The sequence below is a fragment of the Octopus bimaculoides genome, chromosome 25, assembly GCF_046866305.1.
Source record: "Octopus bimaculoides isolate indiv1 chromosome 25, ASM4686630v1, whole genome shotgun sequence".
In the NCBI taxonomy this organism is placed as follows: Eukaryota; Metazoa; Mollusca; class Cephalopoda; order Octopoda; family Octopodidae; genus Octopus; species Octopus bimaculoides.
Genome location: NC_142952.1, coordinates 31,829,692 through 31,855,228, shown reverse-complemented (window position 1 = coordinate 31,855,228; position 25,537 = coordinate 31,829,692). Strand labels below are relative to the sequence as shown.

The 25,537-nt window shown below is 40.6% G+C and overlaps 1 protein-coding gene across 2 annotated transcripts in view; it reads right to left on the bottom strand.

Annotated features, from left to right (window-relative positions):
- Positions 1-394: 394 nt before the first annotated feature.
- LOC106880834 (uncharacterized protein C12orf56) overlaps positions 395-25,537 on the bottom strand; it is a 25,254-nt gene continuing 111 nt past the window's right edge. The window contains exons 1-11 of one of the 2 annotated variants that reach the window (XM_014930963.3): positions 25,105-25,537; positions 15,343-15,878; positions 13,894-14,074; positions 13,115-13,182; positions 12,141-12,395; positions 10,394-10,483; positions 6,945-7,029; positions 5,959-6,039; positions 5,281-5,352; positions 3,659-3,858; positions 395-2,729 (exon numbers count right to left, since the gene is read on the bottom strand). The exon at positions 25,105-25,537 is cut by the window's right edge and continues 111 nt beyond it. In XM_014930963.3, the coding sequence (XP_014786449.1) occupies positions 2,621-2,729; positions 3,659-3,858; positions 5,281-5,352; positions 5,959-6,039; positions 6,945-7,029; positions 10,394-10,483; positions 12,141-12,395; positions 13,115-13,182; positions 13,894-14,074; positions 15,343-15,878; positions 25,105-25,332 (1,905 nt within the window). In that variant the 5' untranslated portion in view covers positions 25,333-25,537 and the 3' untranslated portion in view covers positions 395-2,620. Of the gene's footprint in view, positions 2,730-3,658; positions 3,859-5,280; positions 5,353-5,958; positions 6,040-6,944; positions 7,030-10,393; positions 10,484-12,140; positions 12,396-13,114; positions 13,183-13,893; positions 14,078-15,342; positions 15,879-25,104 lie in introns of both variants that reach the window. The other variant, XM_014930962.3, reaches the window with a different exon arrangement.

Below are 25,537 nucleotides of genomic sequence, written 5' to 3'. Positions count from 1 at the left end.
GTGTGTTGAAGCCATTTCCAGTTCCAGTGATGAATGCCAAAGACCCAAGGTCCGGAAATGAGCTCCATATCCACTTTGACTGTCAAGAGTCATGTCTTCAGCTGACCACCTCTCCGTGTACGTTTTGCTGATCTCCAGAAGCTGGAGGTCTTCAATTGCTTCTGTATTCCGACTGCATTTGAAACGGAAAACTTTATGCTTGCTGCAGTCTCTCACCTCTCGAGGGAACTCTTTTGATGAGGAGATTATGGTAGTTTGGTCATGCATTGCAGTGCCCCATGGCTTGAGGCGAAACAAGAAGAAAAAACAAAACAAAACAAATAAAAAAACACAAAACAACAACAAACAAAATAGAAAAGTAAGATTTTTAAAAATTAACTCAGAAATACATATATTTCATGAAAGTATTTATTTATAAATTATAATAAATTATCTGATTGTAATGATGATGATGATGATGATGATTGTAGTAGTGGTGGCAATGATGGTAATGATAGCGATGGGGGTGGTTGTGGTGGTGGCTATAGCAGTAATGATGATTATGATGATGATGATAACAATAACAATGGTGATGGTGGTGGCAGCAGTGGCGGTGGCAATTGTGGTAGTGGTGGCAGTGGTGATATCAGTGGTAGTGGTGGTAGTGGTGGCAGCGGTGGTGGTGTGATGATGGTGATGATGGTGATGATACAAAATGTCTGAATAAGGGACAGGATGGTCAAAGGTGGAACATTTTTGGCCAATGATTAGCATGCTCAGGAATGACCTGAGGATAGACCCATGATGTGGGACACACTGGATAGATAAATAGCAGACTGGTGATGGCTAGAATGTTCTCGATCCAAGGTCTATGGGGTCATAGTTTGAACTAGGGACTAAACAACAACAAAGAAACACACACTGGATAATGTAGTCCTAGATATACTATGCCCGAATATAAGATGAGATGGTCATACCGGAACATCTTTAATCATGGGCCAGCTGGATCAGGATTGGTCTGGAGTTAATCAATGTCAACAAAGAAATGAACATTGGATAATGTAGTCCTAGATACACTGTGCTTGAATTTAAGACGGGATGGTCATAGCTGGAAGATCTTTGATCAAAGTTCAGCTGGGTCAGAAACGACTCAGAATCAAACAATTAGAGGCTGGCAGACAGCAACTGATGTTTTGTCCAGTGACATCCTGGACTCGGGTCACTAAGTGGAAAACAATCAAAGCCAAACACTTCATGTAATATACAGGATGTGGCAAAATGTCTCTCACATTTCACATGTTGAAACAAATGTTTTACTTAGCAAACCCACAATATGCTTTAATCCAAGCCATGTTGGTGATTACAAAACATGGTGAAACATTTACTGCATAAAGATATCATTAACACATGCCTAACTTCATAAGTACCATAATGTGGTTGGCACTCCGTCGGTTACGACGACCAGGGTTCCAGTTGATCCGATCAACAGAACAGCCTGCTCGTGAAATTAACGTGCAAGCGGCTGAGCATTCCACAGACACATGTACCCTTAACTTAGTTCTCGGGGAGATTCAGCGTGACACAGAGTGTGACAAGGCTGGCCCCTTTGAAATACAGGAACAGCAGAAACAGGAAGTAAGAGTGAGAGAAAGTTGTGGTGGAAGAGTACAGCAGGGGTCACCACCATCCCCTGCCGAAGCCTTGTGGAACTTTAGGTGTTTTCGCTCAATAAACACTCACAATGCCCGGTCTGGGAATCGAAACCGCGATCCTACGACCGCAAGTCCGCTGCCCTAACCACTGGACCATTGCGCCTCCACCTAAGTAAGTAAGTACCATAATAATGGTCATGTAAAATAGGGGAGGTTTTTCTGCCGCAGCCCTTATTTGTATTTATAAGATCATTTTTTACCTTGTTTTATTTATATTTTTTTCATTTGCAGGGTTTTGAGGGACAGGTAGTGCCCATGACATTCGCAAACCCCCCAAAACTGGTGAAAGAGATGCTGCTGCTGTTCCTCTAAAGACCATTGCAAGTTCACAATTGAAGAAGTGACGTGAGTAAAAGGAGAGTTCCAGAGGGATGAAGTTCTGAAGAGGAAAGATTGGGCTCAATGGATGGTGTAGGGGTTGGACACATCACATACGAAGGTGGTGAAGTGGGGACAGATGAGTAGATTGGAAGTATCTGAGGGGAGATGGCAGGAGCCTAACCAGATCTGAGGAGCAGAGGCCATTACTATTATCGTTGACATCATCAGCAGCACCAATTAACATCTGTTTTTCATGCTGTTATATGTTGGACGGTTTGACAAGAGCATGTTTTCTGCAGCTGGATGTCCTTCCAAATGCCGACCACTCCACAGAATTTACTAAGGTGCCTTCGTTTTCATACCACCAACACCAGCGAGATCACCAAGTAATTTTCAAGACAAGACCAAGGTGGACAGGGTCACGGAGTAGTATTGAAAGAGGTAGCTTTATGCCAGGTGATGAGAAGTTAAAGTACGATAGAAGGACAGAAAAGGCAGAGAGAGAAGACATTGTATCTGTGGGCCGGGGACTGGAGAGTGTCTGTGACTGACTTAATGCCAGTCTGTCTGAGTGACCCCTTTTCTGGATGGGATCTGCCATTCAAAGGTTAATGTACAATTTTCTGTAAAACCTTCACAATCAGTTGTAAGACAGTGTTGGAGAGTGGGCAGTGAGTTGACAGCCTTTGTTTAAGCACCGGCACTTGAACCAAATATCTGAAAAAGACAGGAAAGAATAATTCAAGACTTTGCCTTTTGGCCTTTCAGAGTTGATTATTAGGATCACCTTAAAATCCTCATTTTCTCCAGTGCCCTCATGAGCACTACATCATTTGTACAATGTGGAGAATATACCACCAGCATTACCCAAATGACCTTAACCTCAAATTTAGAATTCCTCCAGGGCTGATACCACCTGCTATACACCTCCTACACAAAGCTTACAACACATAAATTCACTACAACACAATCTTTTCCTCAAGAGGTCCTGCGCTATTTAACATTATCCCAAAACAAATCAAAAGAGAAAAAGATCCCATTACCCTCAAATGATACCTGAGTAAATTTCTTCAGGGATACCAGATAAGCCACCTATACCTGGATACATCCCAGACCACAACAACTCCCTACTTGAATGGGCCATAATACTACAAAACTTGATTTTAAAATGACTTAATAGATCCTGACAGATGGTGCTATTAAGTTAGACATGGCCTGGGCCACTCTTGGCTGAGGTTATCTAAGTTGAGTTACCGGTCAAATACTGGAAACAGCTACACCTCCCCACCAAATTTCAGGCCTACTGCCTATAGTAGGAAGAATTATTTAATTGCTTCTGTTGCTTAATTTCAATTAATTTGATTTCAAATTTTGGCACAAGGCCAGCAATTTCAAGGGTGGGGTATAAGTTGATTATATCACCCCTACCACCACTATACAACTGGTACTTATTTCATTGACCCCCACCAAAAGGATGAAAGGCACAGTCTACCTTGGCAGAATTTGAACTCAGAATGTAAGGCAAGGTGAAATGCTACTAAGCATTCTGCTCAGCTTGTTAACAATTCTGCCAGCTTGCCATCTTGTAATTTGTATTAATTAAAAAAAGCGATCAATTTGTACTGTGTCAAAGGTCGGGAACTTACTTGAACTCACTCAAATAGTTTGAGTGGATATACTCAGCCAGTTGAGAGCTATTTTCTAGGATAACAGCCAGGATGTAGTAATGTTGATAGAGTTTTAACACTTGTAGTGGCAACAGACAGCTGACCTCTACACAATTGTTGCCACTGGACGTTGGTTTGGTCAGTTCTAGAACTTGGCTCACCATACCACAGATCAGATCCTGAGAACAGAAACCATGCATTGGTCATAATTACATAATTACCCTTGACATCATATTAATTAGTTATGTAACGTCAGCTGATGGTGACATAATTTGTGTCTGGAATTGTCGTCATCATCATCATCAACATCATCATTATTTAATGTTCAACTTTCCACTGCCACCTCGTCTGCCTGCACGTGAGTGCCCTTGTCCATGCTGTCGTCATCGTCCTATTCCATGCGCACCGGCAGCCTGCTCGCTTGCTTGCTTGCCTGCTGGCAGCTTCCGTTCTGTCTGTTTGTCCTCTCACTCTTGCATGTTCAGTTTCTCCCTCGCCTCCGCCTGGCCGCTGTCGCTGCTGTGTGCCTCCACACCTTTGCTCGTGCAGCCAGGACGACGCCACTTCGTTTTGCGCTTTCTACCCGACATTGACGACATGCTCTTCGTTGCCTCTCTCTCCCCGCACTCTGCCGGCCACCACATGCTCTCTAGAATCATCAATATCATCATCAGCATCATTTGATGTCTGTTGTCCATGCTGGCATGGATCGGATGGTTTGACCAGAGCTGGTAAGCTGGGGAGCTGCACCAGACTCCAGTCTGATTTGGCATGGTTTCTAAGGCTGGATGCCCTTCCCAATGCCAACCACTTTACAGAGTGTGCTGGGGTGCTTCTTATGTGGGAGAGGGGAAATTTCCTTCCACAGTTGCTGTTGTGGTTTAGCATCAGAGTAATCCTGACTGAGCGGACATCAGGTGAGTGCAAACAAACCACATAATCAAACAGTGAATCAAAATAACATGATAAACTAGTTAGTTTGTGAAACAATGGCATAAGTAAACACTGAAACAACCTGACAGTGAACTAATGAATTAGTGAACCAGTTACACAGTCAAACAATGAACAAAGTTGACAGATAGGGAACTGGTTAAACTGTAAACCAAACTCATCTACCAATCAATCTGTCAGTTTGTCTGACTTTCTGCCTGTCTGTCTGTCTATCAGTTTGCCTCTCTCTGTCTCTATCTATTTGCCTGCCTGCCTGCCTGCTACCACTGCAGTAGCAGTGGTGACCGTTGTTGGTAATGACTGACCAATCAACTGATGATACCTGGTTGATCCTGCCAGGAGTCATATGCTTGTCTCAAAAGCTTAAGGCATGCAAGTGTAAGTTCATGCCATAAATAAATGGTGAAACTGTGAATGGCTCAGGAACTGGACCTAGTCCTTGGGACCATATTCCTCACTATGAGGAGAGTGGATAACTGTGAAAATGCTAGAGCTAAGGCACGCAACCGAAGCCATGTTTGCAGGACGCACCCTGGGGTTGGGCCAAAAACCGGTGTTCAGCATCCACAGTGGATGATGATGATGATGACGACTTCATATAGACATCCACGACACCAACCAACCAACCAACCAGGTGTGGCACAACTTACCTCAGCCCCAATATCTTCGACAACGCCAACCAACCAACTGGTACAAATGTCTTCCTTACTTCCATCTAATTTCTGCAGAAGAAAAAATAAACAAATTGGATATAATTAATATAAAGGCAGTGATGGTGGTGGTGGTGGTGGTGGCGGTGGTAGTGGTGGTGGTGGTTGTGGTGGTGGTGATGTGTAGTGGCAATGGTTGCAATGGCAGCATGTGTAAGGAAATTGGGGCTCAATGAGAGAGAGAGAGAGAGAGCATGGGTAAGACAGTTTGTCTGGGGCTGGTAAGAGCCTTCCTGGACCCCAGTCTGTTTTGGCTTGCTTTCTGTGGCTGGTGGCCCAGAAGTTGTGCGACGATCACACACTACACACCTTCCTTCCAAGCACTGCTGTAAACAGCGGAGGTGAGCTTAGTGCACATGCACAGCAGAGTTCAAGGTCAATCTGTGTCGTTACTATAGCAACAGTCTGGATGCTTATTGATGATACCATGTATACGTGTATATATATTTATATATATAAATGCATACATATGCAACACACTCAATATTCCTTTGTTTTGTTAATAGATTTAGTCATTGGGCTTCTGCCATGCTGGAGCACCACCTTAAAGGGTTTAGTTGATCATATTGACCCCAGAACTTATTAAAAACTCACACACACGCACACACAAGAACTTACCTGTTGGACACAGACGAACAGTTCAAAGATTACACTGATGCTTAATTCAGTTAATTCCAATGGGATTGAAGATTTCACAGACTGGAATGACAAACAGTATAAGGAACGTGTAAAATAGAACAGGGGTACTATAAGGCTGTGAGTAATTATATGAAATAGTAAGGGGAGGAGATTGTAAGGTAGTTTTGTAACATGGAAGATGAATGTGAAATAAGTATAAGCTCTGTTAGTTGCTGTTTCGCACCATACCATTCCTGGTCCCATAGACCTTCTTGAAAGCAGACTATCTTAACCATTGCGATACTAACCCGCCTGAGACTGTTCTTGGTTCTATGATAAAAAATTATCATTTTCAAGTGATCTAAATTAAAACCTTCTATCAAAAATTCATGGTAATTTATGCTTTAAACACCAGTTCGATAATGACAATGTTGTTTTACTAAGTTCTTCATTATTTTCAAAATTAATTGAAACATAGGTCGTGTATTTCAATAGAAATATGGTATTAAAAGGGTTAAAGTGATCTAAATTAAAACCTATCAAAATTTCCTGTTACTTTATGTTTCAAACACCAGTTTAATAATGACAGAGTTACTTTACTAAATTCTTTGTTATTTTCAAAATTAATTGAAACAAAGGCAGTGTATTTCAACAGGAATATGGCGACAAAAGTGGTTAACAGGGAGATTATTTATTAAAAGGAATCAGCTGATATATCAGGTGATGACTGCAATGAAAAGGATGTGTAACGAGAACGAAAGCTGGGTTATGTGTAATATTTCTGTGCGTCCCACCACATGAGACACGTACAATGTTTATTGACCCCAGAATGATTAAAGGAAATGCTGCCTTCAGTAGGATTTGAAAACAGAGCACAAGGTGCCAGAATAAATACCACAAGGTATTTTCTCCGACTATGCCAGAAATTTGGTAGGAGGGATACCTGTTCTTAATTTAACAATTGGTTGTTAGTTTATTAGACTTACCTGTGACTGGTTCCTCTTTCTGATAGGGGCTGGTTGCCTTGACAACAAACTAATGAGGATCTTCATTAATTCAAATACACCTTCTCTACAGAGAAATAGCAGTAAATTTAATCAGACAAGGACCAATACAATTTAACTCTTTAGCATTCAGATTACTTTGTCAAATTTAATAATTATTCACATTGTTTGAAATTAATCATGGATTATCTTGTAGCTTCAAGATTTCAATGATGTGATCATTCATCTTTAGAATGACATTGTAGGATAGGTATGAGAGGCAAGACGTGACCAGTTTGAACATAAAACAAGAAGAAGGTTGAGGTGGGATGTTGCTGGTTTAACCGTTTTTTGGCATTCAGTTTACTCTGTCAAATGTAAAGCTTATTTACTTATATTTTGAATTAATCATGCATTATCTCATAGCTTTGGGATTTCAAGGATATGGTTGTTTATTTTAATATTGACATTTTAAAAAGGCCAGATCTAAGCAGTTTGAACATAAACCAGGCTTGCAGCGAGAAATACTCACCATAACAAAATACAGTGATTGACTTTCTTATGGGGTCAAATATGCCCCAAGCATGTTTGAACTGGCAACAAGCTTGTATCTATACACATCATTGCTTAGCACTATCATTCTGTATCTTGTTTATGGCAAGCTACTGAATATTGCAGCCAGTCATTGAATGATGACGGGAATATCATAAGAGGGATCTGTCTCTCATGTCAGTTTGCAGCATTTACCTATCTGGTCTCTACTGCTGAAGAGGTGATAACCCATAGAAATAATACATTTCTAAATCTCTCAGAGAGATTTATGCAGTAGTGATACGATGAAGTGGTTGTATGCTGTCAACTTAAAGTGACAGTCCCCTGAAGGGAATAATACTACTGTTGTTTAGACGTAGGAAGCTGCACTGCTTCCTGTCGGCCTTGACACTTTTCCTGTGTCCTTACGTTTATAAGGGGGAGACAAGCTCCTCCACCCAGCTAAGCCTGCATCCAGAGACATGTTTCTGAGTCTTTGCTCGTCATCAGTCTGGAGTAGCATGACCTGCTAGTCAAAGATGCCTGTCAAGCTCTTGTAAACATATAATAATTCTAGTGAAATACATTCACTGATTTCACATTAAGTTGACAACGTACAACTACTTCAACATATCACTACTGCATAAATCTCTCTGATCAAATGAGGCCAAAGAGTGTCTATGCCACATAAAAGCGATATTCAAATATGAATGGCAGCATCCAAGTAAAACCATTGAGATACCGTGTGGAGGTGGAAGATGAAGTCGGGGTCAAGCCACCAAGGGCATGTCGCACAACTCTGTGGAACAGAGGAATAGGGATGGCTGTCAATTCCAAAAGCAACATTTCTGTGGAGGGAATGCCGCATCATGTCTTCGTTGGATGATGGTTGTGGAGAAGAGGAAGAGAATGAGGTTCTCAGCTTAGGAAGATCACAACATGCAAGGAGCCCACCTGGGTGGGTGGTAGATTTCGACATGGAGTGAAGTGAGGAGGTGATCTTTGAGATCAGTGGGGCGTGTGGGGATGAGACGGAAGACGAGGGTCATGACGTCAATGGTCAAGGGACTGACCGGAAGAGGAAGCGCGAGAGGGGAAGTGAGAGGAGAGAGGTGAATGTCGGCGTCTTTTTGCCCGCCTGAGGCATCGTGAATGGACGTCAGGGGATTCGCTCCCGGGTTCAGCTACTTGTACCGGGTGACAGGGGTAGGGCAGGATTACTGGAGAGATTACTACTAGATAGGCGTTGACAAGAGAGGGGAAGGTAGGTAAGACTTTTATTATTTCTCATGCACGACAGGGTTTTTTACCATAAAAATGAAAGTAAACAAGAAAATGAGGTTGTAAACAAAATGAAAGCAATGTATGAGAGTTAATACAGAGAAAGAGAGAGAGTGAGACGGAGTGTAGTAAATATATATATATATATATATATATATATATATATATATATAGAGAGAGAGAGAGAGAGAGAGAGTGAACGTAACAGGTAGAGGGCGGGAAAATTGTCAATCTAAAAGTTGAGTCATTCTTCGTAGCAAATTATATTTTTTCCTTATTATTTATTTATAGACGGCCTTGCCTTTGGAACACATTTCAAAAATCAAATTCGCTGTTTCAGAGCATTTCAGGGCTAAACACACATAACCACATACATTTGCATTTATACAGAAGGATGTATACATAGAGTTATATAAACATAAATATATACGCGTGGGTGCAGAAAAGTTCCTAGCTTTCGATAAAAGAAAATACTGGAGGATCAGTTAATTATGGTTTTATCCAGTTTTTCTAAGCCCCGTAGAAGAAACTCGGAAGGTTGGGCCTCCAACCAGGCCTTTCATGATATCCTTAAAAGCAGGAACTTTTCAGCACCCCTCGTATATATATATGCACATTTATATTATGATATATATATATCAATGATGTTGATAAATATTTATCTATATCTATATATGTATATCTATCTATCTATCTATCTGTCTGTCTGTCTATCTATCTATCTATCTATCTATCTATATATCTATTTCTTTATATCTATCTATCTATCTATCTATCTGTCTGTCCGTGTTTGTGTGCGCAGAAATGTTTGTCAGTAGTTTAGGATATTTAAACTGGGTGTTTTTTTTATTAATGCTACGAAGACAAGGTATGTAGTTTCATGAACTCAGTAACACCTACATAACTTGATATAGTTCAACGCTGAAGTAGCATTGAATGAGCATTAACAACAATGACACAACGTGTCGCAGCACCGATTGATCGTGCCAACCTCAACGGCAGGGCTCGAGTAGCTTATGAACAACAACAACAACAATATTGACTACAGCAGCAGCAACATAAGCAATACCATGGCGACCACGACGACCACCACCACCAACAAGAACAACAATAATAATAATCCTTTCTACTAAAAACAAAAGGCCTGAAATTTCGGGGGAGGGGTTACGTCGATTACATTGACCCCCAGTGTTTCACGGGCACTTAATTTATCGACCCCGAGAGTATGAAAGGCGGAGTCGACTTCGGGAGAATTTGAACTCAGAACGTAGAGACGGGCGAAATACTGCTAAGCATTTTGTGCAGCATGTTAAAGAACAACAATAACACCAACAGCAACAACATATGGCCTGGCTCTCCAGCAGGTTACAATCAATGGAACAGCCTGCTCATGAAATTAACACAAAAGTGGTTGAATGCTCCACAGACACACGTACCCTTAATGTAGTTCTCCGGGTGATTCAGTGTGACACACAGAATGGGGTGAGGCTGGCCCTTTTGAATTACAGGGACAAGTCATTTTTGCCAGCTGAGTAGACTCGGAGCAACGTGAAATGAAGTGTCTTGCTCAAGGATATAATGTGACACCGGGAAATCGAACTCACGACCTTAGAAGCAACAACATAGATGTAGGGTCTTACTTGGCTGCAACAAGTGTTGATATTCGGGACGACAGGACTTCGGTTTCTCGGAACATGACTCGCAGAATTTCCAAAACTAGGCACAACAGACTGGAATGGAAGAAGAAAAAATATGCATGGTACTACTCTTGTTTAGCATCGTCATCATCACCACCATCACCGTCATCATCATCGTTATTGTCATCATCATCATCACCATCATCATCATCAGCGGTGGCTGCAGCAGTAGCATTATTGTCATCATTGTCATTTTCACATGCTTCATCATCATCATCATCACCACCTCCACCACCACCACCACCACCACCACCACCACCCTGATGATAATGATGATCATCATCACCTCAACTGTCACTCCAATGCTGTTGCTGCTACCTCCAGTACCACTTCCAACAACCACAACACCACCACCACTACCATCCTCACCACCACCACCGCTGCTGCTGCCGCCACCTACAGGACACGACAAGGGTGTATATTGTGTATAGAAGTTCATTGTATATACACACAATTATTTGGGAAGTGCTCCAGTGAGATTATTTCTTTTGTACCCAAAGTGGAAAAACCTTCGGCCCACAACATCTGGAAAATCTGAAAGAAATTTGCCTCCACCCTGCAACACACCTTTGTGCCACCTTTTTTTGTAACACGCCACACGTTTCTTTACAGGAAGACTTAATAATGTTTGCAATGATTTAATTGTTATTTCTTTGACAACGAACTAAACAAGTTTCGAAAGTTTGGGCTGTGACTGTGTGGGAAGAAGCTTGCTTCCCAACAACATGGTTCTGGGTTCAGTCCCACTGAGTGGAATATCAGGTAAGGGTTTATATATATATATATATATATATATATATATAATACACACACACACACACATACATGTATATGTATATATTCATATCTATTATATAAAAGTCAATGTCTTTATGTGTGTTTGTGTGTTACTTATGCATTTGAAAGCTACTGCACCGATCCTAATGAAATTTGGAACACAAAATCCAAGCTTAGGGAGAAGGGTAATGCTGTGTGTTTCAGACAATTTCATGGGCCAAAATTACTGAACGGATCCTTATGATACTTGGAACTTAGATTCAATACATAAGGGCAGGTATAATGCAGTACGTTTGGTTTGAATTTGAGATGGCTTAAAGGGGGTAGAACTCCCATGAAAATTCATAAATTGTTACTTATTTATATACACACATACACATATATATACGTACATATATATATATATATATATATATATATATATATATATATGCACACACATATACATACACACACACACACATATATATATATATATATATATATATATACAAACACATATATACATACATACACATATATACATACATACATATATATATATATATATATATATATATATATATATATATATATGCACACACACACACACACACACCCACATACATATGCATACGTACATACACTGTCTGGCAGACTGGCTCCTGTGGTTGGTGTTAGGAAGGGCATCTAGCTGTAGAAACATTGCCAGATCAGCTTGGAGCCTGGTGCAGCCCACTGGCTTTCCAGACCTTAGTCAAGCCATCGAACCCATGCCAGCATGGAAAGCAGACATTCAACAATGATGATGATGATGATATATATATATGCATACATATCCTCACATAGCAATTGTCTTCTGTAGCCTATAAATATTTCAAAGGCTTATCAGAAGTACAAATCACAAAAGATATGAAAATGAAACAACATCTACCTTTGCAGTTTGTTGTCATCTTTGCTATCACAGACGGTTCCGCCTCCATTCGACACAAATCCGGGAACATATTTACAAAGTATTCCAACAAAAAACATGAAAAGCTCTGGATCCTTCCAGAACAGCTTCTTTATTGTAAAGCAGGAGAGAGCAGATGTATGTAGTCTTGAGCACAAAAAGAACAACACGTCAGAGTAGTCGTTTTCACTGAGCAATTCTTGTTTTATTCGAACAAACAGGACTTCTGGCTGGACACTGCAGGGGGAGAAAAGGAAAAAAGAGATGTTTACATAAAATTCAGGCTTTTTTTTTATTTCACAATTTCCTTAACCCTTTCATACTCATATCACCCTGTCAAAACATCATCATCATTTAACATCCGTTTTCTATACTGGCATGGGTTGGATGGTTTGACTGAAAACTGGTTAGCTGGGGAGCTGCACCAAGTTCCAATCTAATTTGGCATGGTTTCTACAGCTGGATACCCTTCCTAACACCAACCACTCCGAGAGCGTAGTGGGTGCTTTTTACATGCCACAGGCATAGGTGCTAGTCACGTGACACCAGCATCAGCCACGACTATCATCTCACTTGGCTTAACAGGTTTTTTCTAGCATGTCTGTGTAATGCTTATTCATTCATATTGTTTTGCATTAATCCTGCATTATTTCATAGCTTTGAGATAATACTCATGTTTATTTTAAAAATGATGTAATCGTTTGTTTTTAAAATAACACTGTAGGGTAGGTGTGAGAGGCTAGATCTGGCCAGTTTGACCATAGAACAGATAGAATATTTTGGGCCTGATATCTTGTAGCTTTGCGATTTGGATGATGGGACTATATTTTTAAAATGACATTGACCACTGCCAGTAACAGCACCACCACTGCCACCACTCATCAATTCTACCCACCGTGACCCCACACCACCCACCACCATCCCCCACCCCATCATCATCACAACTACTCACATACCTTAGACTTTGACTGTCCTGTGTAGAGACATCAGTACACCTTCTATTGGACTGTTGCTCTGTAGACCTCTGTATTAAAGAAAAAAATAATAATAAGCCTTTCTACTATAGACATAAGGCCTGAAATTGTTGGGGAGGGGACTAGTCGATTACATTGACCCCAGTGTTTCACTGGTACTTAATTTATTGACCCAGAAAAGATGAAAGGCAGTGTTGACCTCAGTGGAATTTGAACTTAGAATGGAGTGGTAGACAAAATACTTTATTATTGTAGGCACAAGGCCCGAAATTTTTGGGGAGTGGGGGCAGTCAATTAGATTGACCCCAATACACAACTGGTACTTAATTTATTGACCTAGAAAGGATGAAAGGCAAAGTCGACCTCGGTGGAATTTGAACTCAGAACGTAAAGGCAGACGAAATACTGCTAAACATTTTGCCCGGCTTGCTAACGTTTCTGCCAGCTCGCCGCCTTTAATAATAACCCTTTCTACTATAAGCAAAAGGCTTGAAATTTTGGGGGAAAGTTCTAGTTGATTACATTGATTCTGGTCCCTTATTTTATTGATCCCACAGGATGAAAGCAAAGTCAACCTTTTTTGGCATTTCCGACATTGGAACAAGGGCCAGACATTTGAGACAGAAGTTCAGTGGATTACAGAGACAGAACTCCCTGCGATACATCACTGGAGGTGGAGGGAAGGGAGAAGGAGGAAGAAGAAGCAGAACAAGAAGAAGCAGAACAAGAAGAAGAAGAATTAAGTATTGTTATTCACTTACAATCAAGTAATTATCCCAGGCATACCTAATGAGGTCCAATGATGGAGAGTTGTTCTTCAGCAAATACACATTGAGGACATACACCTGCATGGCATTGGAAGATTTCCCTGGGTTGTGTGACACTTTGGAACCACGTAATGTCTTTGTTTTACTTTCAGAAATGTCCCTTGGTGATGGCAACCTGCTTTTTGTTGTTGTTATTTTTTTTTAAAGTAAAAGGTAGAATTTGTGGCATTAGATAAGATAGAATGGCCAGTGGAAATAAAAAAGAGGTAATCATGTATTTGTAACTGGATCGTTTCTTGTTAACTAACTTTAACCAGACGGTTATGAAAACCGGGATCCACTTCTAATTAAGCGTTAGTCTTGTCTCAAAATTTTCACTTGGTTGGAGTTACCTCCCTTGCTTGTCATTCTTAGATATTCCCAACACCATCTCCCGAGGGAGTTTTTGTGTGTTTTTTAATCATATTACATACGAATAATAATAATAATAATAATAATAATAATAATAATAATAATAATAATAATAATAATAATAATAATAATAACCTACAGATCCTAGTTACTCCCACCCTTTCTTCTATAATGGGAACAGCCCTGTATCTGTTCTACCGCAATAAACATGTACTGTCCCAGCTTTTACATCTTTAAAATTTTTTTTTGTTTCAGTCGTTAGACCACGGCCATGCTGGGGTACCGCCTTGAAGAATTTTTAGTCGAATGAATCAATCGCAGAACTTATTGTTTTTAAAAGCCAGGTGCTTATTCTATGGGTTTTGTTTTGCTGAACCGTTAAGATTGCATGAATAAAACAAAACATACAAATTTGTACACCTACATGCATACATACATACATACATACATATACACATACATACATACAAAAATACCCTGTTCATCATCATCATCATCATCGTCGACGTCGTCGTCGTCCGTTGTCCATGCTGGCATGGATTGGACGGTTTGACCGGGCTGACATGCTGGAAGGCTGCACCAGACTCCAGTCTGATTTGGCATGGTTTTCTATGGCTAGATGCCCTTCCTAACGCTAACTACTCCGAGAGGGTGCTTTTATGTGCCACTGACGTAGGTGCCATTTGTGTGACGCCGGAATGCTTTTACATGTCACTGGCATGGGTATCGATTTGCGTGACACCGGTACCTGCCACAACTGCGATTGATGTTGTTGAAATTGCAGTGAAAGAACCTTGGGTCTAGGTTAGAAACCGGCTCTTTTGCTATTGGCAAGAAATCCTGAAACAGAACCGAATAATGACATACATACATCTGTTTGTACGCACATGTCTAGTGATATGTTGTGTGGTTAAGAAGCAAACTTCTTAACTGCTTGACTAAACCTGCACCATAACAAATAAAAATTTTCAAAAACCACCACAAAACAAGCCAAATGTAAAAAGAGAATGGAACCATACAAACTCCATTTACCTCTCATTCTCATCTTTGCTGTCAATGTCTGAATCTTCATCGATCTTTAGTCGCACCTTCGAGGTGCTGTGTCTGTTCTTCAACATTCCATGCCGTTTGATATTGAGGAAATTATACCAAACTCTTGAGAATGGTTTCCTGATACGGTGGATCAAACTTGGCTTGTACTTACATTTGCCAATAGAGATTTCTTCAGATGTGTTGGTCCCATTGCCGTTTTTCTCCAGAGTGTGCCATAGATTTGATGGCAATGACGTAGAGAGAAGTGTGTTGCTTCCGTCCATAGAATGATCCACAATACTTCTTGAAGATTGCAATAATGTCTCATCAAAACTTGATTTCCGATGATTGGTCGGCGCTTTGGAAGGTTGTGATTTTGTAAATAAAGTGTTTAAGAATAAGCTGCTCTGGCTTTGACGAATATCTGAACTGGCGCCATCTTGTGTCGTCTTCTGCAAATTCCTGCTGTAGGTGAGGACGATGTGTAGAGTCTGCTCTCGTTCCAAACCTTGAAGGAAATTTGGTAAGTCATATTCCTGCAGGAAGCAGATTTATTTGGTAAATGTAAATAAAAGTTCAAATAATATTATGTACATTCATGCACACAAACACATACTCACACACACACACACACACACACACACACACACACACAGACTCATGCATACACAAGTAAACACACACACATGCACAAGCACACACAGATACACACACAAACACATACACACACAGAAACTCACTCATGCACACGTGTATGCATACAGACACAAACTCACAAACAAACACACACCCACATACAAACCCCTACATATACTCACACATGCAGCCACATACAGTGACATGCACAAAATCACACATGCATACACACATACACATACGAACATACACACACACACACACACTCTCACACAACCCCCTACAAATACTCACACACACAGTCACACACACACACACATGCACACATACACACCCAAATTCCGCAAACTCCCATATACAAATTCACACACACAACACAAACTCATACACACACACACACAAACAAACAATTGCATATATGCATACATACATACATACATACATACAGACAGGCAGGCAGGCAAACATATTTATAAGGCTGTACTCACTCAAACTCCAGGGTCATATCTCTGTTATCACTCTAACCCCTCACTCACATTACCTTGACTCTAGATGCGTGTCTGGGAATGCCAAGTGCTCCTTATCTCAACTCTCTAAGGACTTATCGCTATCCTTCATGCTTCTGTTTGCCTTATCTTTTGTGTCTGTCACCCTATAAATAGGATGATGAATGAAAAAAATGGGGTCAAGAGGTCTCTGGAGTTGTGTTGCAGACATGGCTACCCTTGCAGTGCTGGTGCCGTGTAAAATTACTCCCAGTGTAACCTGTAAGGTGCAAGGATTAGAGGTACCTTTAGTTATGTTGAGTACATGACACCATCTTAATGATGTTGCTATGAAAAATATACCCTTCACATTTTGCAATGCAGTTGGGGTTAGGGACCAGGTCAAATAGGAATCAAGCAAGAGAGATGCAAATCTCTGAAACCACTAAATGAACAGCACCATCAAATACACACTGACCCAAACTATATCTATCTGTCTATCTTATTTCTTTATTGCCCACAAGGGGCTAAATATAGAGGGGACAAACAAGGACAGACAAAAGGATTAAGTCGATTACATCGACCTCCAGTGCATAACTGGTACTTAATTTATCAACCCCGAAAGGATGAAAAGCAAAATCGACCTCGGCGGAACTTGAACTTAGAACATAACGGCAGACAAAATACCACTAGGCATTTCACCCGGTGTGCTAACGTTTCTGCCAGCTCACCATCTTATTATCTATCTATCTGTCTGTCTGTCTGTCTGTCTTGCCCAAAGTGCCATGCTGTGGGACTGAACCAGGAACCATATGATTGGGAAGCAAGCTCATTACCACACACACATATATATATATATGCATGTATATGTATATGTGCTCTAGACTCAGATTTTTAATCTCATGCCAAGAACCATTGCATTTGTCACCAACACCAACACCACTTCCTACATTACTCCACCACCACCACCAACAACAACTACGGCCACAAACGCCATAGTGGACACTGCTGCAGTTACCATCAGCACCATCCCACCGTCATCACCACCACAACCACCATCATGACGACCATCACTTTATTCTCTCATTTATTTATGATGCGGATGAAAGCAAGACAATTAGTTGAGCATCGTTGTCTGCATGGCTCCATGAAATCTCTCATTAGTGGCGTCTGCATTGACAAGAGATTCTTGGTGGACATGTCCAGACAAGACGGGAGGGAGGGAGGGAGGAGATTGACCATGGGATGTTAGGAGGGATGTGGAGGAGACGAAAGGGGGAGATGAGCAGGTGATATCAGGAGGAGGAGCAGAGAGACTGTTAAGTGATGAGAGAAGGAGGGAGGGGGAGATGAGCAGGTGATATTAGGAGGAGGAGGAGGAAGGTAATGTACTAAATGTGGAGGAGGGGGGGAATGAGCATTAGGTGATGTTAGAAGGGAGTTGTAGAGGAGGAGGAAGAAAGAGGGGGTTGTTTTATGAGAAAGGAAGAAAGAGGGGGACATGAGCAGCAGGGGATTGGTTAAATAGTGGGGTGGGGGCAGGCAGATGTGGGAGATGACCAGGTGATATTAGAGGAGGAGGAGAAGGAGTAGGGGTAGAAAGAAAGGGAAACGAGGAGGGAGGGGCAGGAACGGTTGGGGTTTTAGGGGAGGGAGACATAAAAACTTATTTAAATACTATTAGCATCACGAATACAACAACAACCATCAACCACCACTACCACAACCTTGACCACCACTGTCATTACCAACAATAACACTTCCCCCCTAGACCATCATCACCGCAACCAGCACTACTATAACCATCATAGCCACTACTACGGCAACAAACATTACTACAGCCACCACAACCACCACTACTACTACCACCATAGCCACCACTACCCTCATTAGCACTACCACCTTCACTATCGTTACCACTACCGCCTTCACTCTACATCATCATCGTCGTCATCATCATCACCACCACCACTACAATGATCAATAGCTGCTAATGCCGCTAGCTAAAGAACAAACCTACGTGGTTAGTCAGCGTGCTAGAAATAACAGTCAAATAACCCCCAGTTTGCTGTCTGGTGAAAAGAAAAACGAAGGACATATTAAAACTGTTCTGAAAACTGCTTTGAGGATTAAAATAAGAACTATTATGAAAACTGCTATGATGGTTGTTATGGTGATTGCTACAAGGACTGATATGAATACTACTATGATTATGAAAACTGCTATAAGAGCTGCTGTTAACACTGAAATGAAAATTGCTATAACTGCTGTTAAAACTGCTATGAAGATTGTTATGACTACTATAAAAACTGTTATTATGACTGCTATTAAAGCTATTGCGAGGACTCCTGTAATGACTGTTATAAAACTGCTATTAAAACTGTTGTCAGGACTCCTATAATGACTGTTATAAAAACTGCTATTATGACTGCCATTAAACTCCAATAATGACTGTTATAAAAACTGCTCTAAAACTGCTGTTAAAACTGCTACAAAGATTGTTATAATGACTACTATAAAAATTGCTATGAAAAGTATCATACAGATTGTTATGACTGCGTGGTGGTGGTAATACAAGCTAAGATTAATTGCACAGAAATGTAGGAGCCAGTAATTAAAAGATTACTAAATGTAGCTAATTAACTGAAAGCAGAGGTGGGATGGTAGTGGTGGTGGTGGTGGGGTTAAAATTACTGGAAGGACACACTGTAATGTGATGACGATAACAGCAACAACAACAACAGCAATGACGGTGATGATGCAGGCAATGACAATGAGTCACTAATTACAAACTATCAATCAATCAGACCAACAACAACAATGCATGGCTGGAAACCAAACTAATTAGTCTCAGTCTTTACAACAACAACAACCACAAATAAGCAAGCCAACGGACCTGACAGAACCTCTATGTGGTCACCTGACATGCTAGAAATAACAGCCAAATTTCTGTCAAGTCGTACAATCTTCATTTGGCATACCATAGCCATTTATGGCTTGGCTATGGGTTCAGTCCCATTGTGTGGCACCTTGGGTAAGTGTCTTCTACGATTAGTGCCACACCTATCAAAGCCATGTGAGTGGACATCTTGTATTAGCAAGATTCAGGACTTGTGATCTTCATGGCGCCTCTCAACAGCAGATGCAACTCATTTCCAGCTGGTTGGCTAGGAACCAAGTGAAATTAAGTTCCTTGCTCAAGGAGACAATGTAGTATCTGGTCTGGGAATTGAACCCATGGTTTAACAATCATGAATCCAAAAGTGTTGCCACTAGACTCTACAGAGTGTACAAGGTGCATTTTATGTGGTACCAGCATGGGAATTTCTTACAAGACACCAGCATGAGTGCCTTTAATGGGGTACCAGCACAGGTGCTTCCTTTTTTAGTGTCCACTACTAGTTCAGTGTTGCTATGGAGTTTGCTCCAGCATGGCCGGTGCAACCACACCATGAATATTGAAGCAGACAAAAAAAAAAACGACAAATAAGGCTTCCGTTTTAAATTTCCTGTTTGCTTGCACATGATTTTTGTACTGGTGGTGGTGGTGGTGGTGGTGGTGGCGACGGCAGTGGTAGCAGCAGTGGTAGTAGAGGTAGAGGTGGCAGCAGCGGTGGTGATAGTAACGGTGGTAGCAGCAGTTGTGGTGGTGGTGGAGGCAGACGCAGCAATGGTGTTGGTGGCAGTGGTGGTGGTGGGAGTAGGTGGAGGGTGGGTTAGGTAAAGAGTTGGGGTGGGGGAAGGGGAAATTTCTGGGAAACAGATAAGGAAATGATATGATAATTGAGGAGAAAATTGGCAAACACAAACACACACACATGCACACCCACACACAGACACACGCACACTCACAGACACACGCACTCACACACAGACACACACGCTCGCACATACACACGAATACACACACACACACCATATGTATTTGCATAAACATTTACCTAGATAACTTCAGAGGCAAACTGTGTCGTTTGTTTCCATTGGTCAAGAAATCATGCCCGCCTATGAGGAAATATTATCTTGCCTGGAAACTGGTGAGGGATGACAATGGGAAGGGTTCCTAGTTGTAGAAGATCTCCCTCAACAAATTTTTAAATAAAATTTTTAAATTGTAATATGCATGGTTTTCCTAACAAGGGGTTAAAGAAGAGTGCTCTCCCTTGATTTCATTTTCTATATATTTAACGTTTTTAAGCCCATGACGTTCCACGAATCTAATATAAATTCTATTAAAACGTATTTACATACAATACTTATAGATACGCACGTGTGTGTGTGTGCATATATATATGCATTTTAAGATCTACAAAGATCAGAACTTTACTACAGCTCTTGGTAGTCCAAATCGGATATGCAATTTATGTGGGTGTCTTTTCAAAATGTTGTCTGGTTTAAAAAGCCACATCAAACGCTATGATGGTTCTAAGGGGTAGGTATCCCGTGTAACCCTATAAACTTGCCATAGCTATCTCTCTCTCTCTCTCTCTCTCTATCTATCTATACTCTTTTATTCTTTTACTTGTTACAGTCATTTGACTGTGTGGCCATGCTAGAGCACCGCCTTTAGTCGAGCAAATCGACCCCAGGACTTATTCTTTGTAAGCCTAGTACTTATTCTATCGGTCTCTTTAGCTGAACTGCTAAGTTACGGGGACGTAAACACACCAGCATCGGTTGTCAAGCGAAGTTGGGGGAACAAACACAGACACACAAACATATACACACACACACATATATATATATACATATATACGACAGGCTTCTTTCAGTTTCTGTATACCAAATCCACTCACAAGGCTTTGGTCGGCTGGAGGCTATAGCAGAAGGCACTTGCCCAAGGCGCCACGCAGTGGGACTGAACCCAGAACCATGTGGTTGGTAAGCAAGCTGCTTACCACACAGCCACTCCTGCACCTGTATACATACATACATACATATATATATATATATATATATATATATATATATATATATATATATATGTGTGTGTGTGTGTATGTATGTATGTGTGTGTGTGTGTAAAGCCAAAAAGGTACGTCTTTCTCAATAATATTGCTCTCATCCTGAGTGGAGGGGTTAGGTCCTTGTGAGCCATTTGGTAATCTCACTAGTACCACTGGTACCGCATAAAAAAGCACCCAGTACGTACTATAAAGTGGCTGATATTAGGAAGGACATCCAGACATAGAAATCATGTGAAAGTAGACATTGTAGTTCGATGCAGTCCCCTGGTTTGCCAGCCCCTGCCGAACAATCTAACTCATGCCAGCTTGGAAAAGGGACGTTAAATGATGATGATTGATGATGACACGTATCCCACCCCAAAATATGTGTTTGTGTATGTATATATACATATATATATGTGTGTATATATATATATATATATATATATATATATATATATATATATATAATGCATAAACAAAGCCTGCAAGATTGCTTTAGAATACATGGTATATTTTATAAATACGCCTATTCAAATATCATAATAACATGACACTATTAATAGCTCTTTCAGTTGTATATTTTATTTGATAAGTATGTATGTATGTATGTATGTATATATTTACCTATATACACACAAACACATACATATATATATATATACACATACATATATATGTGTGTGTGTATGTATGTATGCATGTATATATATATTTACATATATACTCACACACATATATACACACACACACACACACACACACACACACACACACACATATGTGTGTGTGTGTGTGTGTGTGTTATTATGTACTTGTCTCAATCCTCCTGCTCTGGTCTGGAAGTGCGATAAGAAAATAAATGACCTGATCGACCTGAAGTTTATTAGTTTATCTGCCTTAAGATTATAAGGTGTGTAAGGGGTGGATACATGTTTATCTCCTACATACCCAGCATTCCAGATTTTCTCAATGTCCTTATTCTAGGTTAATGACTACATTCTATACTCTCCCATTCAGTGGTGTCATTTGCAGACTAACGTCCCCAGATATTTCTGATCCAGAAGATACGAGATCAAAGAGTAATTAAAGTATTGATCTTTATTTATTACCATTATTATATATAATGTATTGTGGAGGTACGTAGCTTAATGGTTAGAGTGTTGCAGTCATGATTGCAAGGTTGTGGTTTCAAATCCTGTGTCCGAACGTTGCGTTGTCTTCTTAAGCAAAGCACTTCCTTTAATTTTGCTCCAGTCCACTCAGTAGGCGAAAAATGAGCACACCTGTGATGGACTGGTATCCCATCCAGGGGTGATAATGTATATGCTTCAAAACCCAGGAAACCAGCTTTATGAAATTGGGAAGGGACATTTTTTTATATGTGTGTGTGTGTATGAAAGTACATGGCTCAGTGGTTAGAGTGTCGGGCTGAGAACTGTGAGGTTGTGAATTCAATTCCCAGACAGAGCTGCGTGTTGTGTTTTTGGGCAAGATACTTTATTTCACATCCATTCATCTGCAGAAATGAGTTGTGACATCGTTGGTGTCAAGCTGTATCATCCTTTGCCTTTGAGATGTCTTCCTGGGGTTAAACAGCAGTATTGTTGTCTCTTAGGGGACGGCCACATTAAAGTGGCTATAAGCATTGCTTTTTGGTTTGTATACTGCTTCTATCTCGAAGACTGATTATCTAACGGACTAGTTTCCTACATACACACGCACACACACACATACATATATATATATATATATATATATATATATGTTTGTGTCTATATGTGTATATATATACAGCAGTAAGCGAGTTGTCACACCAAAGTGGCAGGTGAATGTTACTACTAGTTTAACCCCAGGCAGATTCTCCACCAGCAGCTGGTTTTCAAGGTAACGTTCTGCATCCTTTAATGTGATATAATACTTTCACTTTCATTTCGTGGTTGGCGTTTGGAAGAGCATCCAGCTGTAAAAATCATAACAAAACTGACCTCACCTGGTGCTGGTGCCACATAAAAAGGACTCTGTCCACTCTGCTGGCTGGTTGGTGTTAGGAAGGGCATCCAGCTGTAAAAACTGTGCCAAAACAAACACGAAGTCTAGTGCAAGACTCCTGCCTGGTTAGTATCTGTCAAACCTTCCAACCCATGCCAGCATGGAAGGCAGACGTCCACCCCATGCCAACATGGATCTACCTGCCTCCACTACCTGAAACCATGTGGTTGGGAAGCAAACATCCTACCACACAGCCACCCCATTATGAGGAGGAAAGCATTCAACCTCTGCATTGTGAATATCACTAGCTCGACCAATGCTGCAATAGCTTCATGTTGTGGAAATTCCAGGGTAACAGGCAATGCAAAGGCCTTCAATAGTGTCAAGATGAATACACTGTTAAGGTAGTGAGCTGGCAGAAACGTTAGCACCCCAGGCAAAATGCTTAGCGGTAATTTGTCTGTCTTTACATTCTGCCTTCAAATTCCGCTGAGGTCAACTCTGCCTTTCATCCTTTCAGGGTTGATAAATACCTGAAACTTCTCATATACAATAGGCTTCTTTCAGTTTCCGTCTACCAAATCCACTCACAAGGCTTTGGTCGGCCAGAGGCTATAGTAGAAGACACTTGCCCAAGGTGCCACGCAGTGGGACTGAACCCAGAACCATGTAGTTGGGAAGCAAGCTTCTTACCACATATACACATAAAAAATAAACACATAACACACACATATAAATATAAACACACACACACACACACACACACACATATATAAATATAAGCACATACACACATATAAATATAAGCATACACACACACATGTATGTATGTATATGGACAGATGGATTTGACAAATGAATGTATACATGTATTAACGTATACGTGTTTGAGTGTGTGGTTGCTTGTGTGTGTAAGTGTATGAGTGAGTATATGTATATATGCATACACACGCACACACACGTATACCTATTCAGTTATATATATATATATATATATATATATATATATGTATATATATATATATATATATATATATATATATATATATATACCCATTCACACTAAATGCATAGTTAGCAATTTTCTACCGTTAGACAATGTGAAACAAAGAGACGGATAGAGACAAAGAGAGAGACAGATATATAAATAGATATAGAAACAGAGAGATAAATAAATACCGGAGAAAGGGGGGGGGGAAGAGATAAATAAAGAGATACAGAGAGAGAGGGGGTAGAGAGAGAGAGAGAGATAAATAGATACACGGAGAGAGGAGGAGGGATGAATAGATAAACAGATATATGGAGAGAGTGGGGAGAGAGATAAATGCATGGAAACGAAACCTAGTTCTTTAGATAAGTAAACATGTACACACACAACACAACAACGGTAAATCGATAAATAGATACGAAGAGGAAGACATGAAGAAAAAAAAAGAATAAAGGAGAAGAGAAAGGAGAATGAAAGAATAAGAATAACACGATGGTGGTGGTGGGGAATAGAAGAAAAACAGCTGGAAAAACAACGAAATCTCAGAGCAAAAACAAAAATATGAAACTGGAAGAAAACTTAAAATAATGAAAAATAAACGAAATGACAAAACGACAGGAAAATAAAAATGAGACAAACTGAGGGAAATAAGTGTATGAAGGGTTTCCAATGCAACCCCTTAAGGCTTTGTCGAAGTTACTTTTAGTTAAGACCTTACCAGTTGTACGTCCCTAAGTTCCTGATAAAATATAACTGGTTGAAGTGTCCGAGGAGGGTTTTCGGTCAGATATATACATTGGTCACCGACGATGATGTACTTGAATGTCTTGTCAACGATACAGGCCTCGTATGCCCGGAGCCGGTTGTAACGTTCACTGGGGAGGGTCCTTTTTAGGAAACATTCTAGCTTGTTGTTCCTTTGGGTCCCCGATGAAGGATCCAACATGACCAGCGGTGGGTTGTTTTTGTTGTGTTAGGGTTTTTTTTTGTTTTCTCCTTTTTAGTTATGTGTATCTGTGGTGGGCCGGAGAAGAGGGAGAGAGAGAGTGGGGAGAGATGGCTGTATACTTTACTGGACTCGACTGGACTGGACTGGCGTTTAGTTGTGAAAGTTCGCTGCTGGCTCGGTCGCTCGATCGCTCGATCGCTCG